At 38.2% G+C, this 11,630-nt stretch overlaps 1 protein-coding gene across 4 annotated transcripts; it reads right to left on the reverse strand.

The window, feature by feature from the left end:
- Positions 1–1,552: 1,552 nt before the first annotated feature.
- On the reverse strand, positions 1,553–6,706 carry cox5aa (cytochrome c oxidase subunit 5Aa). Of its 4 annotated transcripts, none has more exons than XR_002839246.2 (6): positions 6,526–6,706; positions 5,232–5,348; positions 3,933–4,054; positions 2,876–3,002; positions 1,777–1,815; positions 1,553–1,688 (listed from the first exon to the last, which is right to left on the reverse strand). XR_002839246.2 is itself a non-coding variant. In XM_023820012.2 (6 exons), the coding sequence occupies exons 1-4, from the start codon at positions 6,596–6,598 to the stop codon at positions 2,889–2,891; spliced, it is 426 nt and encodes a 141-aa protein (XP_023675780.2). In that variant the 5' UTR covers positions 6,599–6,706; the 3' UTR covers positions 1,553–1,688; positions 1,777–1,815; positions 2,880–2,888. The 4 variants fall into 4 exon arrangements, 3 of the variants coding, with proteins under 3 accessions (XP_023675780.2, XP_023675781.2, XP_023675779.2); XM_023820012.2 differs by having other exon boundaries at positions 2,880–3,002; XM_023820013.2 differs by lacking the exon at positions 1,777–1,815.
- Between the last annotated feature and the right edge of the window lie 4,924 nt (positions 6,707–11,630).

The following is an 11,630-nucleotide window of genomic DNA, read 5'->3' on the forward strand; positions in this document are numbered from 1 at the left end:
TTCAGAGCATTTAAGGAAGTGGTCCTACAATTTTAATCCCAGGAGGTAACCTTATGTCAAGAAGGAACTTCATACTGATTTAGTAGTCGGCAAGCAGTATTCACAGAAAAAGGGCACATCTGGTAACTTCGTAAAATGCTTTGTCGTAGAAAACATTTTGTCGTTCCTAATTACTGGCTAACAGATCTGCCTGTTACAAGATAATCTGCCATTTTTACAAGGTACATTGGAAAACCTTGGATTTTGATAACCTATCCAGCTCTTTGTGAGACACAGTTTTTGGGAGTCAGAATGCAGGGTATGTGAGAATTACTCAAGGGCTCAACAGTGATATGATTATTCTACCAGTCACAGGATTCAAACCAACACCCTTCTTGACATGGATAATTTAATTGGCTGAGCTACTCATTGCCCCCATATTTCAAGGAAAATAAATGATAGTGGTCCTACAACATAGTTGGACCAACTATATACATAAAGCACTTAACATTTACTGTTTAGCTAGTTTAATCAACAATCCTTTTGGTTGGAAAGTAAGCAAATAGACATGCTGTCCCTTCGATAAGAGATAAGGGGTCTGGTGTAACATATTTCAGAGATTACAAACAAGCAAGCAACCTAGAGTAAAACAAAGCTTGACGACTGTGTTCAGAATTACTGGCAATTAGGAAATTAAACCAGAAACACTCACAAAAACACACTGATCTATAGATTTTATGCACAGAAAATGTCATCTGCAGCTCGTAAGCAAACTCCAACCAGACACCAGTGTGCAACGCCCTCTTCACCCTCAAATAAAAGGCCAGCGAGACAAACATGTGGAAAACTTGAACATCAAGCCAAACTCACAGTTTCGAGCACACAGGAGATGCACATCAATCACAGACCAAACCTCTCGTATGGCCACATATACCAGCACATCCAGGGGATCCCCAGATGTTCTCAAGTCAACTGGGAGATATAATCCTTTCAGCACATCCTGGATCTGCTCTAGAGATGTCTGCAGATCTCCAACCACCTTGTTTCACCATTGATAGTAAACCCACATAAGCCTTTGGAGAAGCCCCATGTCTACCTCCCATACATAAAATCTTTCAGCCTTGTCCAATGACCTCACCACCATGGAGCTGCTCAGTGCCCTTTAACCGCAGTGAGAACCAAACCACCTGCCAATCTCATGTACTTAAACTCAGGTACTTAAACTCCTTCATCTGGAGCTGCCAAGTATAATATCTGTTGCTTCATGCTCATTAAAGTGCTCAAGCGTGTCCTGGAGATCCTGACTGGATAAGGGTAAAAGCATGAAAATAGCAGAGATGTCAGCTCCACTCCACCACAGCAGACACCATTCCAACAACAGCTGGTCCTACATATCCTGCCCATTAAAATTACAAAGCGCGGAAAGAAAAAGCTTCAGTGACAGAGGGCAACACCTTCTGTAAAGGACTTTTATGCCAAGTATGCAGACATAACCCTTAAAAACAGGGACCTCCACCACCTGTATGCATGAAGCCTCACAAACATGATTCTGGAGAAACTACAAACACAAATATCCTTTAAAGATAAACCGTCCTTTATTAGGGCTCCATAATTATTTATACACATTTGGACAGATTTCATGTCACAGGAAGATCAGGAAGCTTGGCTGAGGCTTGAAGTGCAGTGGGACCAGCGGTTCTTCTGAAGACCTGATGGGACATTGAGAGCAAAGAATTACAAGACGCATCTCCAAACCTTCATGGAATGTTCACAAATAAATTAGCACAAACGAATTACCGGTAAATAAACATCAGCAGAACTCACTATGCAAATACCCTAAAATGAATGCAAAGAGAGACAGGATTAGACCTTGCAATTCAAGCACTATTTAAAACACATTTTTAGCCACCATGGTAAAACGCACAATTCCTGAGGACTTTTGATATTACAGACTTTCAGCTGCAAGCCAGCAGCCGTGTGGTACTGTACCTTAGTGTTGCACAGGATACTGGTACTGAAAAGGTACTGCAGCACATTTTTGAAAGCTGTTCGGCATTACATTTTTAGTACCTGTACCAATTACACTATTACATACATCGGTAACGCTATATTCTCAAGCGAATCCAACTGTTTGAATATAGTTTAGCACATTTGATTGATCTGGTCTAAGCGTTCTGCATAAAAAAGTGAAGCTATTAAAAAGTCAGCTAGTTAAATACATAGTTCAAGTCAGTGATTTACACTAGTAATCGTATAATAATAAAGCAACAGCTCATACTATAAAGAGACAGGCTATGTTGACGTCATCTAACTAGCACCTGTTCCTACAGATTATCAGCCTACGCTGTTTTAAGCAGTTAGACAATCAAGCACAATACACTGTGCGGGAAGTTTTTTTTTTAAAAAAAAAAACCCATTTATGGAGCAGATGAATTGGAACATAGCTGAAGAAACTGCTACAAACATTCTAATATTCTATATTATACGTTAGCTATTAATATCTGAAGTGGAGATTAATAGTGATGAGTTTCATAATGGCAGAAATACAGTTTACAGTCTTGCGTGCCAGCATGTTTATTTTTCTTTTCTTCAGCGCAGTGATATGAATCAGTGATGTGACATAAGAGCACAACTTAACAATCAATATTTGACTTTTTCTCTGTTATAGTTGCTGCGCTGGTATCGAGACACCTAAAGTGATATGGAGGTAATTTTGGCATTGTGACAACACTACTGCACCCACAGACATAAATTACAGGGGGCTGGGGGGGGTTTGTAGCTCCCACAATAATCAAAACTGGCTAGTACAACCCCCCCAATAATTATGTCACTGCCTAAATGAGTGAATATCTCAACCTGCCCAATGTTCAAACCAAAGTTATGCCCTTGACTGTACCTACACGCTGATATTACGCCCTGTCAATGCCAAGTTCCTCTGGCGTTGGGATGCCCAGCTCCTCCAGTGTGGGCTTCAGCTCCTGAATCACATAGGGGTAGATCTCTTTGTGAGGACCAGCTTTTTCCTGCAAGAGAGGGTCAGGAATAAGCTCTGAGAATTTTCTCTCTCCAAAAACAAATCCCAACCCTAACCACACCCTCACTGAGTTAAACGCATATGAATCATGAGCTCATGAAAAGGCAAGACTCAGAAACAATATCTGAAGCACAGTGCTCAGTACCATCCTGTACTAGGTGTGAGAACCTGCACTTCTAATGATACCAGCATTCAAACACTCAGGGCAATCACAGCACACTCCAGTACAATATAAGGGGAGTAGAATGAAACATGCCTCAAGAGAAAAACAAATACAATCCCCCCAGAAACCATTTTAGTTTACCTACTTGGAAATTGTCACCAGTTTAATGCATAATGTTATGAAAAGGAATATCAGAATCCAAATCCCCAAGAAGCACTAATTATAAAGAGATTTGACATCAGTACCTAAAAGGCGACATGGCACAAACCAACTTAAATATCTGGGGCTGAGATAAATCTACTCTAAAGATACATTTCTCTTACTTCAGCAGTTTTACGCAAAGCTAAAAGACGTGCGATTTCAAATGTGCCATTTGTGTCACTTATAAGCCGCTTTAGATACAAGCATCTGACAAATGAATTAACCTCAAGACCAATCACACAAATGATCAAGTTAATGGCTGAAAACTTAAGACAACCAGCTCTAAGAAAGATGCCAGGATTTTCCCATTAGGGAGAACTTTAATATTAAAGCATTTTTTTTTTTAAATAAAGACCCTCTGTTTGCCAACAGCTCACACTTCCTCCAAGCAACCTGCAAATCAACTTAAAATTAAAAACCTCACAATATAAAAAAGGATTTCTGGAAATGCAGGGAATTCACTATATTATATATATCATGCAATGCACCAAGTTGCCTGAGTACCATGTAAATATTACAGCACAAAATGACAGGTATATTCAAAAAGACACTCACCTTAACTGCTTCAAGAATGCGGACAGCACTGGCCAGGTCGTCTAACCGTCTGCAAGCTCGGAGAGCCGCATCGAGAATCTTTGGCTCGGGAACAAGATCATAACCGATGAGAGTGTTCATGCCTGGGGAGAGGGAGGAGAATAAAATACAAACAGCTACACACCAGCACATTGCCCATATATATATATATATATATATATATATATATATATATATATATATATATATATATATATATATATATATATATATATATATATATATATATATATATATATATATTGTACGCTAGGACAAAAATTGATCGGTAGGTTTATATATATATATATATATATATATATATATATATATATATATATATATATATATATATATATATATATATATATAAACCTACCGATCAATTTTTGTCCTAACGGGCCATAGTTTGACATGTAATAAGACTGCTGAAAGCTAACTGGCTGATGGCTGGGACATCTGTAATATCATCATGTCAGTACTGAACAAGACAGAATAGTTCTTCCAAAATTTCAACTGGATCAGTCAAGCAGTTGCAGAGATTCATATTTCTACGTAGTATAGTGACTGCCATAGATAAAACGTGTCATTGCACATTTGCTCATAAAAATTTGCTGAGGATTGGGCAAAGAAATCAAAAGGCATTGTGATACTACAATTTGGGTGTGAATGGCTGCCATATGATTTAGAATTATAGCAAAACAAAAAAAAAAAAAAACTAACCGGGCAGAGACTAATGATCTATTTGACTTTTCTCCAGACTCTATGGATTTGCCAAAGACTTAAGACTCATGTTCACACCATGCTCAGGCTGATTAGCTGACTGGGTTCCCCTCACATGCCTGAGCAGTTGGGGGGAAGGCGGTTGTGATCTTTCAACCACATCTGGGGTTTTTATGCCTTACGGTCTTTGCTGCCCATTGTGTTTTATGGCAGGATCAGAACTTTTGCTTGAGGCTACGATACAACGTACAGTTTCAATTAACATCAGAGTTAAGTAATGATTTGGATTTACGCGTCTTACTGGTTAAAGCAGAAGTTGCTTTTTATAGATCTACAGGGTAATTTGACTAGAATGAAGACCATCCATACAAATATCTTACTATGATTAACATCCCAATACAGTAAAATGAGAAGTTAAACTGGGGTGGGGGGGGGGGGGGGGGGGCAGAATTTGTAATGTGTGCAAAAGACGTCAATAAAAACCCAGATATATCCTCAGTTTACGTGGTTATATTTTGTGCCAATGACAGCCAGACTGTCCACTAACGTGGCCCTTACCTTTCCTGAGCTCCCAGGCATCGATGTCAGGTTTGTTGAAGTAGGTTACCCAGCGGGCATCAAACTCTTCGTCGGTCTCCTGCGCACCATGGGAGTAACAGCGGGTTTGCAGGGGAGCTGGCGGGATTCAAACAAAACGATGCACACAAACTAAACCAGGATGATTCTGGTATGACCCAGTCAATACAGCACGTGACTGCTGGAAGTCAAATATTTCTATCCACAGTCAACTTTCATATAAGAATATCAGTGAATGACCAAATCTGTTCATGTCTGCGAGTAGTACGCTTAAGCAACCAAGAGGAAACGTTAATATCATACTAGTTCCCACTAGCACAAGGCAACACGTTGGCATAAGCAAGTTTACCGTTTAAAGGAATTGACGCGCATAACCGGCACTAAATAAGCAATGAATACCTTATAGTTTGTTGCATTAACATGAACCTATCATATGTTAAGAACTTTTCGTCCAGATGCACAGATCGGGTAAATATCAGCAAATTCACCTGCCGCGTGACCTCAAACTATTTTCAAAAAAAATATTAATAACCTATTCGGGCCCAAAACTAAACAGTTCGGCAAAGTTTTATTAAAGAATCTTCCAAGAATGATAGAAATCAGAATGCTCAATGAATTCTGCATATAAGGAAATAGTAGGCCACAAAGCCTCACTCTAGCAGTGGGTCATTACAAGGACACTATCATTTCTTTCTAAAAATTCACAAAAGGCAGACCGTTTATCGTGTAAAAATTATACATAGGTGCAACATTATCCCGATTTAACCGTCCGTATTGAAGATATTCGTGTATTTTCTGCAGTTACTTGTTTGTGCACCTTATTAAACGGATAGTCACCTAGCTGCCGCATGACTCGTATTTTATTCAGTGAGAAATTGAAAAAACAATACTGTTTACCGCTAATCCCATTCAAAGCAGACCAGCTTCCGACCAAATAACATAAAATTTGTTCATTAATGTGGTGACATTGAGTGATACGAGCATGCTCCAGTCAGCCATATTCACCATAACTAGGACAGTTAGCGACGTTATGCACCGGTATACTATTTGAAGATGACTGGACGTTATATTCACTAAATATAACTGCACAAATCACACTCCATTCACAAAACCGAATAGGTTGTAAGGTGTAGCGCTGATTTGTAAAGCGACTTACACCGGCCCTACATTCCCCTAGCGGAGAGATAGCCGTCCTTCAATAGGCAACCCCGGCGGGCAGCCGGTAATATTGCCACAAAAACATCTACATATCAAATAAATCCTGTTTCAAACTTACCAGCGTAAGAAGGCTGTAATCGCACCAAACCCCGGATTCCAGAGACAGATCGTAGCACGGCTGATCTAAACATGATGCTCTATTTAAAAAAGAGACAGAGAAACTGAAACTCAAGCGTGCTAGTCAGAGAAGGGCACCGGAACAACGAAGACAGTGCGCATGCGTAGCGCCATTAACGTAGCCGTTCTGCGGAAGTTGGCCCCATAGATATCGCTTACAGCGCACGCATGCGCAGCGCCACTGACGCGCGCGTGGTGCGGAGGTTGGCACGCCTACGGTGCTCCCTGCGCAGGCGCCATTTCCGAAAGCACCGAAGGCCCTGCTCTTTTTTTGCACCTACATCCCCGTTTTTTTTTTTTTTTTTATTGAAAATTTGCTCAGAAATACAAATGCAACAAAACATGCATTAAGGCAAAGATCCAGGGGTTCAAGGATAGCCAAACAGTATACAGCAATAAATAAATCACATAACTAACATAAACTTTCCTCACAACATAAATAATCAAATACAAATTATAGAAAAACAGCAAAACGCGAGCATACATTTAAGGTTTTAATTGCCTTTTTGTTATAGGAGGTAGATAAAGATTTAATATAGATTTTAATATCTTCTTGAAAATAAGAAAAGTTCGGGGTAACTTTCATAACTTTACATTTGTGGATAAAAAATTTCGCAAGCAAAATAATTAAATTGCAGAGAAAGTAAATATCCCCATATTTCTTCTCAAAAGTGAAAATCCCAAACAGAACATCCTTAAAGAAAAGCTCAAAGTCATTGTGTATAAAATTTACAATGAACTGGCAAATTTCTTGCCAAAGTTTTCTTGCATAAACACAATGCCAGAAAAGATGCAAGACAGTCTCTGGTTGCGAGTCACAAAAAGTACAGTTCACATCTATGCTTAAATTGAATTTTGACATAATAAAGGTTTTAACAGGATAGTACTGATGAATAAGCTTAAAAGAGATCTCTTTAACCTTATTTACCAATAAATACTTGTTAGGAAGCGTCCAAACCTTTTCCCACGAAATATTTTCCACTGATCTGTTCCATTTTGAAATAGCTGAAGGAATGGACACCAAATCATTAAGAAAAAGACAGCGAATATTTCTGTTATTTTTCAAAGTAGATTTAAAACATATCCCACCTACGTATGTGTCAACTGGGTCTGGGAGAGGCATTTCAGAACTTATCAAAGCACTGTTATAGCCCTTAAATAACATAGTTACACCATTCGGAATAGCACCAAACACAGTGGTAAACTGTTTTGGAGTAACAGGAAAATTATAGTGAGAAAGAAATTCTTGATAAGTAAATAAGTAACCATTCTGATGAAATAACTGACTAACCCGATTGATACCATTCTTAAACCAGTTCTCAAAAAATAGGGATTTATGTTTATAACATATATTCTTATTATTCCAAATGAAGTAACTGGTTGGAGAAAAATTGTGTTTGAAAATCATAGACCATGCTAAGAGTGCTTGTTTGTGGAAATTAGAAAGAGCAATAGGGATCTTCTCAATACTGTAGTTACATAACAATAGAAAATTCAAGCCTCCCAACTGTGAAAAGACATATTCTGGTATAATATTCCATATACTGGATGGTTTTTTCAAGTAATTCCTCAACCAGTTAATCTTAAAGGTATTGTTTAACGTTGCAAAATCACAGATTTCTTAACGTAATGAGTCTTATTTTTCCATACAAAGTTATATAATTGTTGATCAATCTTTTTACATATTGCTTTATCGGGTTCTAAAGAGATGGCTGTGTATGTTAGACGTGAAATGCCTTCTGCCTTTGAAAGGAGAATCCTTCCTTTTAGAGATAAATCTCTCTGAAGCCCTACATCCCCGTTGTAAAGGCGCTCAGCGGCAGGAATGACGTCAGCCCTTGCGGTCGTCTATGGGAAAAGAGCGAAACTTTTTACACCAGTGAAGAATAAGATCATGGCTTCTGAAGACTTTACTACATTAATTTAATTTTCACCATTACATGTCTATACTTTGAAATCGCTTTTAGGTGAAGACTTGATGCAATTTTAGTTGTTTTAAACCAGCGTATGTTACATGTGTTAATCAAATATTTGCTCCTTTAATTTAATATCGTCAGTGAATTATAAATAATTAATAACTGCAATATTTCTTTATATGGGACCTTTAATCCCCCTACTCAGTGTTAAACCATATAATTGTTCTTTTGCTGTGTAACAAGCATTACATCCTTGAATCCTTATTGCACCCCGCTTTTAAATTACTCAATAATATTTTCATCTGAACTTCCATTCAAATCCACCAGATGGTAGTACCGACCAATCTTAATGGCGTTATTCTCGGCACGTTGAGACTGTATTGAGTGACATATAATTCATGATTAATGAAATGAATCTCTCAGGGCACTGTTGCAATATGGCCTTAGTAGAGATGTATTTTTGGAACGTGTTTTTAAAATTTTTTTGGAATCTTTTAAAATCAATGAAAAAAGGAGTGACAACCAATATAACGTGTTTTTGACTGTCAGTTTTTGTTTTATATTAACTACCCAAATAAACTTTGTCTATTTCACAGTCAGATATTCTCAGAATCTTCCCCTTATACATATATATATATATAAATGTATGAGTTAGTAAAAAACATGCCAACATAACCTGCTTACTAGTAAGAATTGAACTACTAACCAGTTATTTTATCTAATAGTTCTCTGAATGCCAGTATTCCTCAATACACAAAGTACTTTAATATTTCTCTGTATTTCATTCCTATTTTCCCAGATAGGAGGTGGAGTTGTCTTTCTTTAAAAATGTTTTCTTCTGTTTTGTTTAAGAGTTTTCTCATTTATTTGCATTGGTTTATCTCAGCAGTCTAAGCCAGTTTCATTTGATTTCATTCAATTTAATTACATAATCAATTGTTATCGCTCTCTTTCTGAGAGTATGGACCATGTGGCTCAAACAAACACAAAGTGTGAAAAATTACAGGTCGCCTGGGTAACACCTACAGAAAATATTGGCGAAAAAAATACTTAATTTAGCAGGCTTGCAGATAAGGACCAAGGAAAAATAAGAAATGACAATTTTCTAGATAAGAAAATAGGGAACCATCTGGTGGACATGAGATAGCAAACTCCCCAACCATCTAAGAAACTCTGCTTTCATCAGCAGGATGGGGAAGAATAGCAGAGAATAAGTGTGATGTTCAAAATGGAATTCCTTTTACCTAGTCCATTCAACCTCTGCACCTCATATTAAAATGAAAAGAGAAAGCGAGAGAAAAACAGATTAATTTGAACAATTGCCATCCCATGGGGTGCATTTTTTGTCTCCTTTCATTGTAAGGAAAGTTGTAGGAATGGCATGGTAGCGCTAAACCTACTGTAAGTGCAATGCTGAAATATGCCGATAATACGGAATACGGAGTCACGGCGGTAAAAACACAGGCAGAGCAAGCAAGTCTTTAAATTTTACTGGTGGTGAAAACGATGCACATCGATGCACATCTAAATCTAAATAAACTGTATCTGTTTTCTTCAGCTAGTGGTTGAGGTCACATCTTAGCACTTTTATATTGACAAGTGATGCAAAGTGATTTCCAAATTATTATTAGTTCATGTAGCAGGAAGGACTTTGCTAGATCTACCATTTTGTAAAAGTAGTTCATATAAATTTGTTTAAAGGAAATATTCACCATTATTTTTAAAACTGTGAGCTATATATGGATTTCTGAGCAGCTCTAATAACATATTGATCATCCTATCAGGTCATTTAACATTTACTGGTAATCTATGTGCAATGGAAGAAACAAATCATGCTAAAGTTTTATTTGCTTATTGTTAAACATATGCAGTGCATTTGTCATAGGAAGACAAGCATCCTCACTTCACATGACCTTGGTAACAAAAACTCCAAAAAGTCAAACTGGTATTAACAAAGCAATATATGCAATACAACTACAGACCAAAAAAAAAAAGGCAGACTATCATCACCTATCATTTAAGCAATGCCCCATTCACTAAAGTGACAGCTCATACTCCTGATGAGAACAGGACGGTAACATTTGTCAGCTGAACAATTTCGCTGGCCGGCAGTCTTGAGGGATCTCAGACAGGACATGCAATCAAGCTTGGCGACATGACGCATCTTGCACCTGACAGTGAAGTATGCTAGGTGGATCGCAAGGCAAAAAAACGGGGAATATGAGTTATGTTGCTGGCATAACTGTGCTCCAGGAAACTTCAAGTTCTCTCCCCGTCATCATCACTTTCCGGATTTGCCTGCGGTATATTTCCACAATGGCATCAGGGAGTTCTAGACGCCGTTAGCCCGTTGAGCAAAAACTTAATTCATTTTTGACGGTCCTACATAACAGCATGATGCGTGAAATCGTGAAAGTTGTCCTGTCTTTGTGAATAAGAGCATTTTAACGTGACGTCTTTAGGTACATACCTCATCCACATGTCCTACTGTATCACTCTTATTCAGCCACAACCACTACTTGCAGCGGTCAAATGAGATTTGTTCAGGATGCCATACTTCTTCCACGGTTTGTTCACTGTCCTCTCTCAGATAAACCATTCTGCTGTGCTGAACGTTAGTGGTACGGCTGTATTTTACACCAGTTCAAAAACACTGAGAGTGAGACTTGGGATCAGTACCATCAAGCGAGTATGTTAACAATAGGGCAGCTCAGAGACTCAGAGAAGCGGGGCTTTGTTGTTCAAGCCATCTCCCTCTGTTCTGGTTCGTTTGATGGTGTTTGAGACCTCAGGGAAAAAAGTTAATTACTGGGTCTGCAATGGACTGAAAAACTGCCGATAGGCCTGCAGACGCTTTTTAAATGGCGCACGGAAAAAAAAAAAATTATGATTATCACTTGTTAATTATACTGGCACAGACAGGCTCAAAATACCACAGTAATTTGGAGGCACTGAAGACAAATCTCGTCACATCCCTACCACATCCATCAATGAACAGAGCCTGCTGGTCACGCCAGAGAAACTGATAGTGGAACAAATGCTTGAGGCACAGAAAGAAATTAATTAAAACTTAAAAAAAAGTTATTCCAAAGAGACACTATTAGGATATAAAATTATACCAAAAAATACA

The sequence above is a fragment of the Paramormyrops kingsleyae genome, chromosome 13 (genome assembly GCF_048594095.1).
Source record: "Paramormyrops kingsleyae isolate MSU_618 chromosome 13, PKINGS_0.4, whole genome shotgun sequence".
In the NCBI taxonomy this organism is placed as follows: domain Eukaryota; kingdom Metazoa; phylum Chordata; class Actinopteri; order Osteoglossiformes; family Mormyridae; genus Paramormyrops; species Paramormyrops kingsleyae.

Bases quoted from the DNA above. Each gene is read 5' to 3' on its own strand.
- cox5aa (XM_023820012.2), bottom strand. From the start codon at position 6,598: ATGTTTAGATCAGCCGTGCTACGATCTGTCTCTGGAATCCGGGGTTTG. The intron at 5,349-6,525 runs GTAAGTTTGAAA...GAATCCCGCCAG, and splicing joins ATTACAGCCTTCTTACGCTG to CTCCCCTGCAAACCCGCTGT. The intron at 3,003-3,932 runs GTGAGTGTCTTT...CCTCTCTTGCAG, and splicing joins GCATTCTTGAAGCAGTTAAG to GAAAAAGCTGGTCCTCACAA.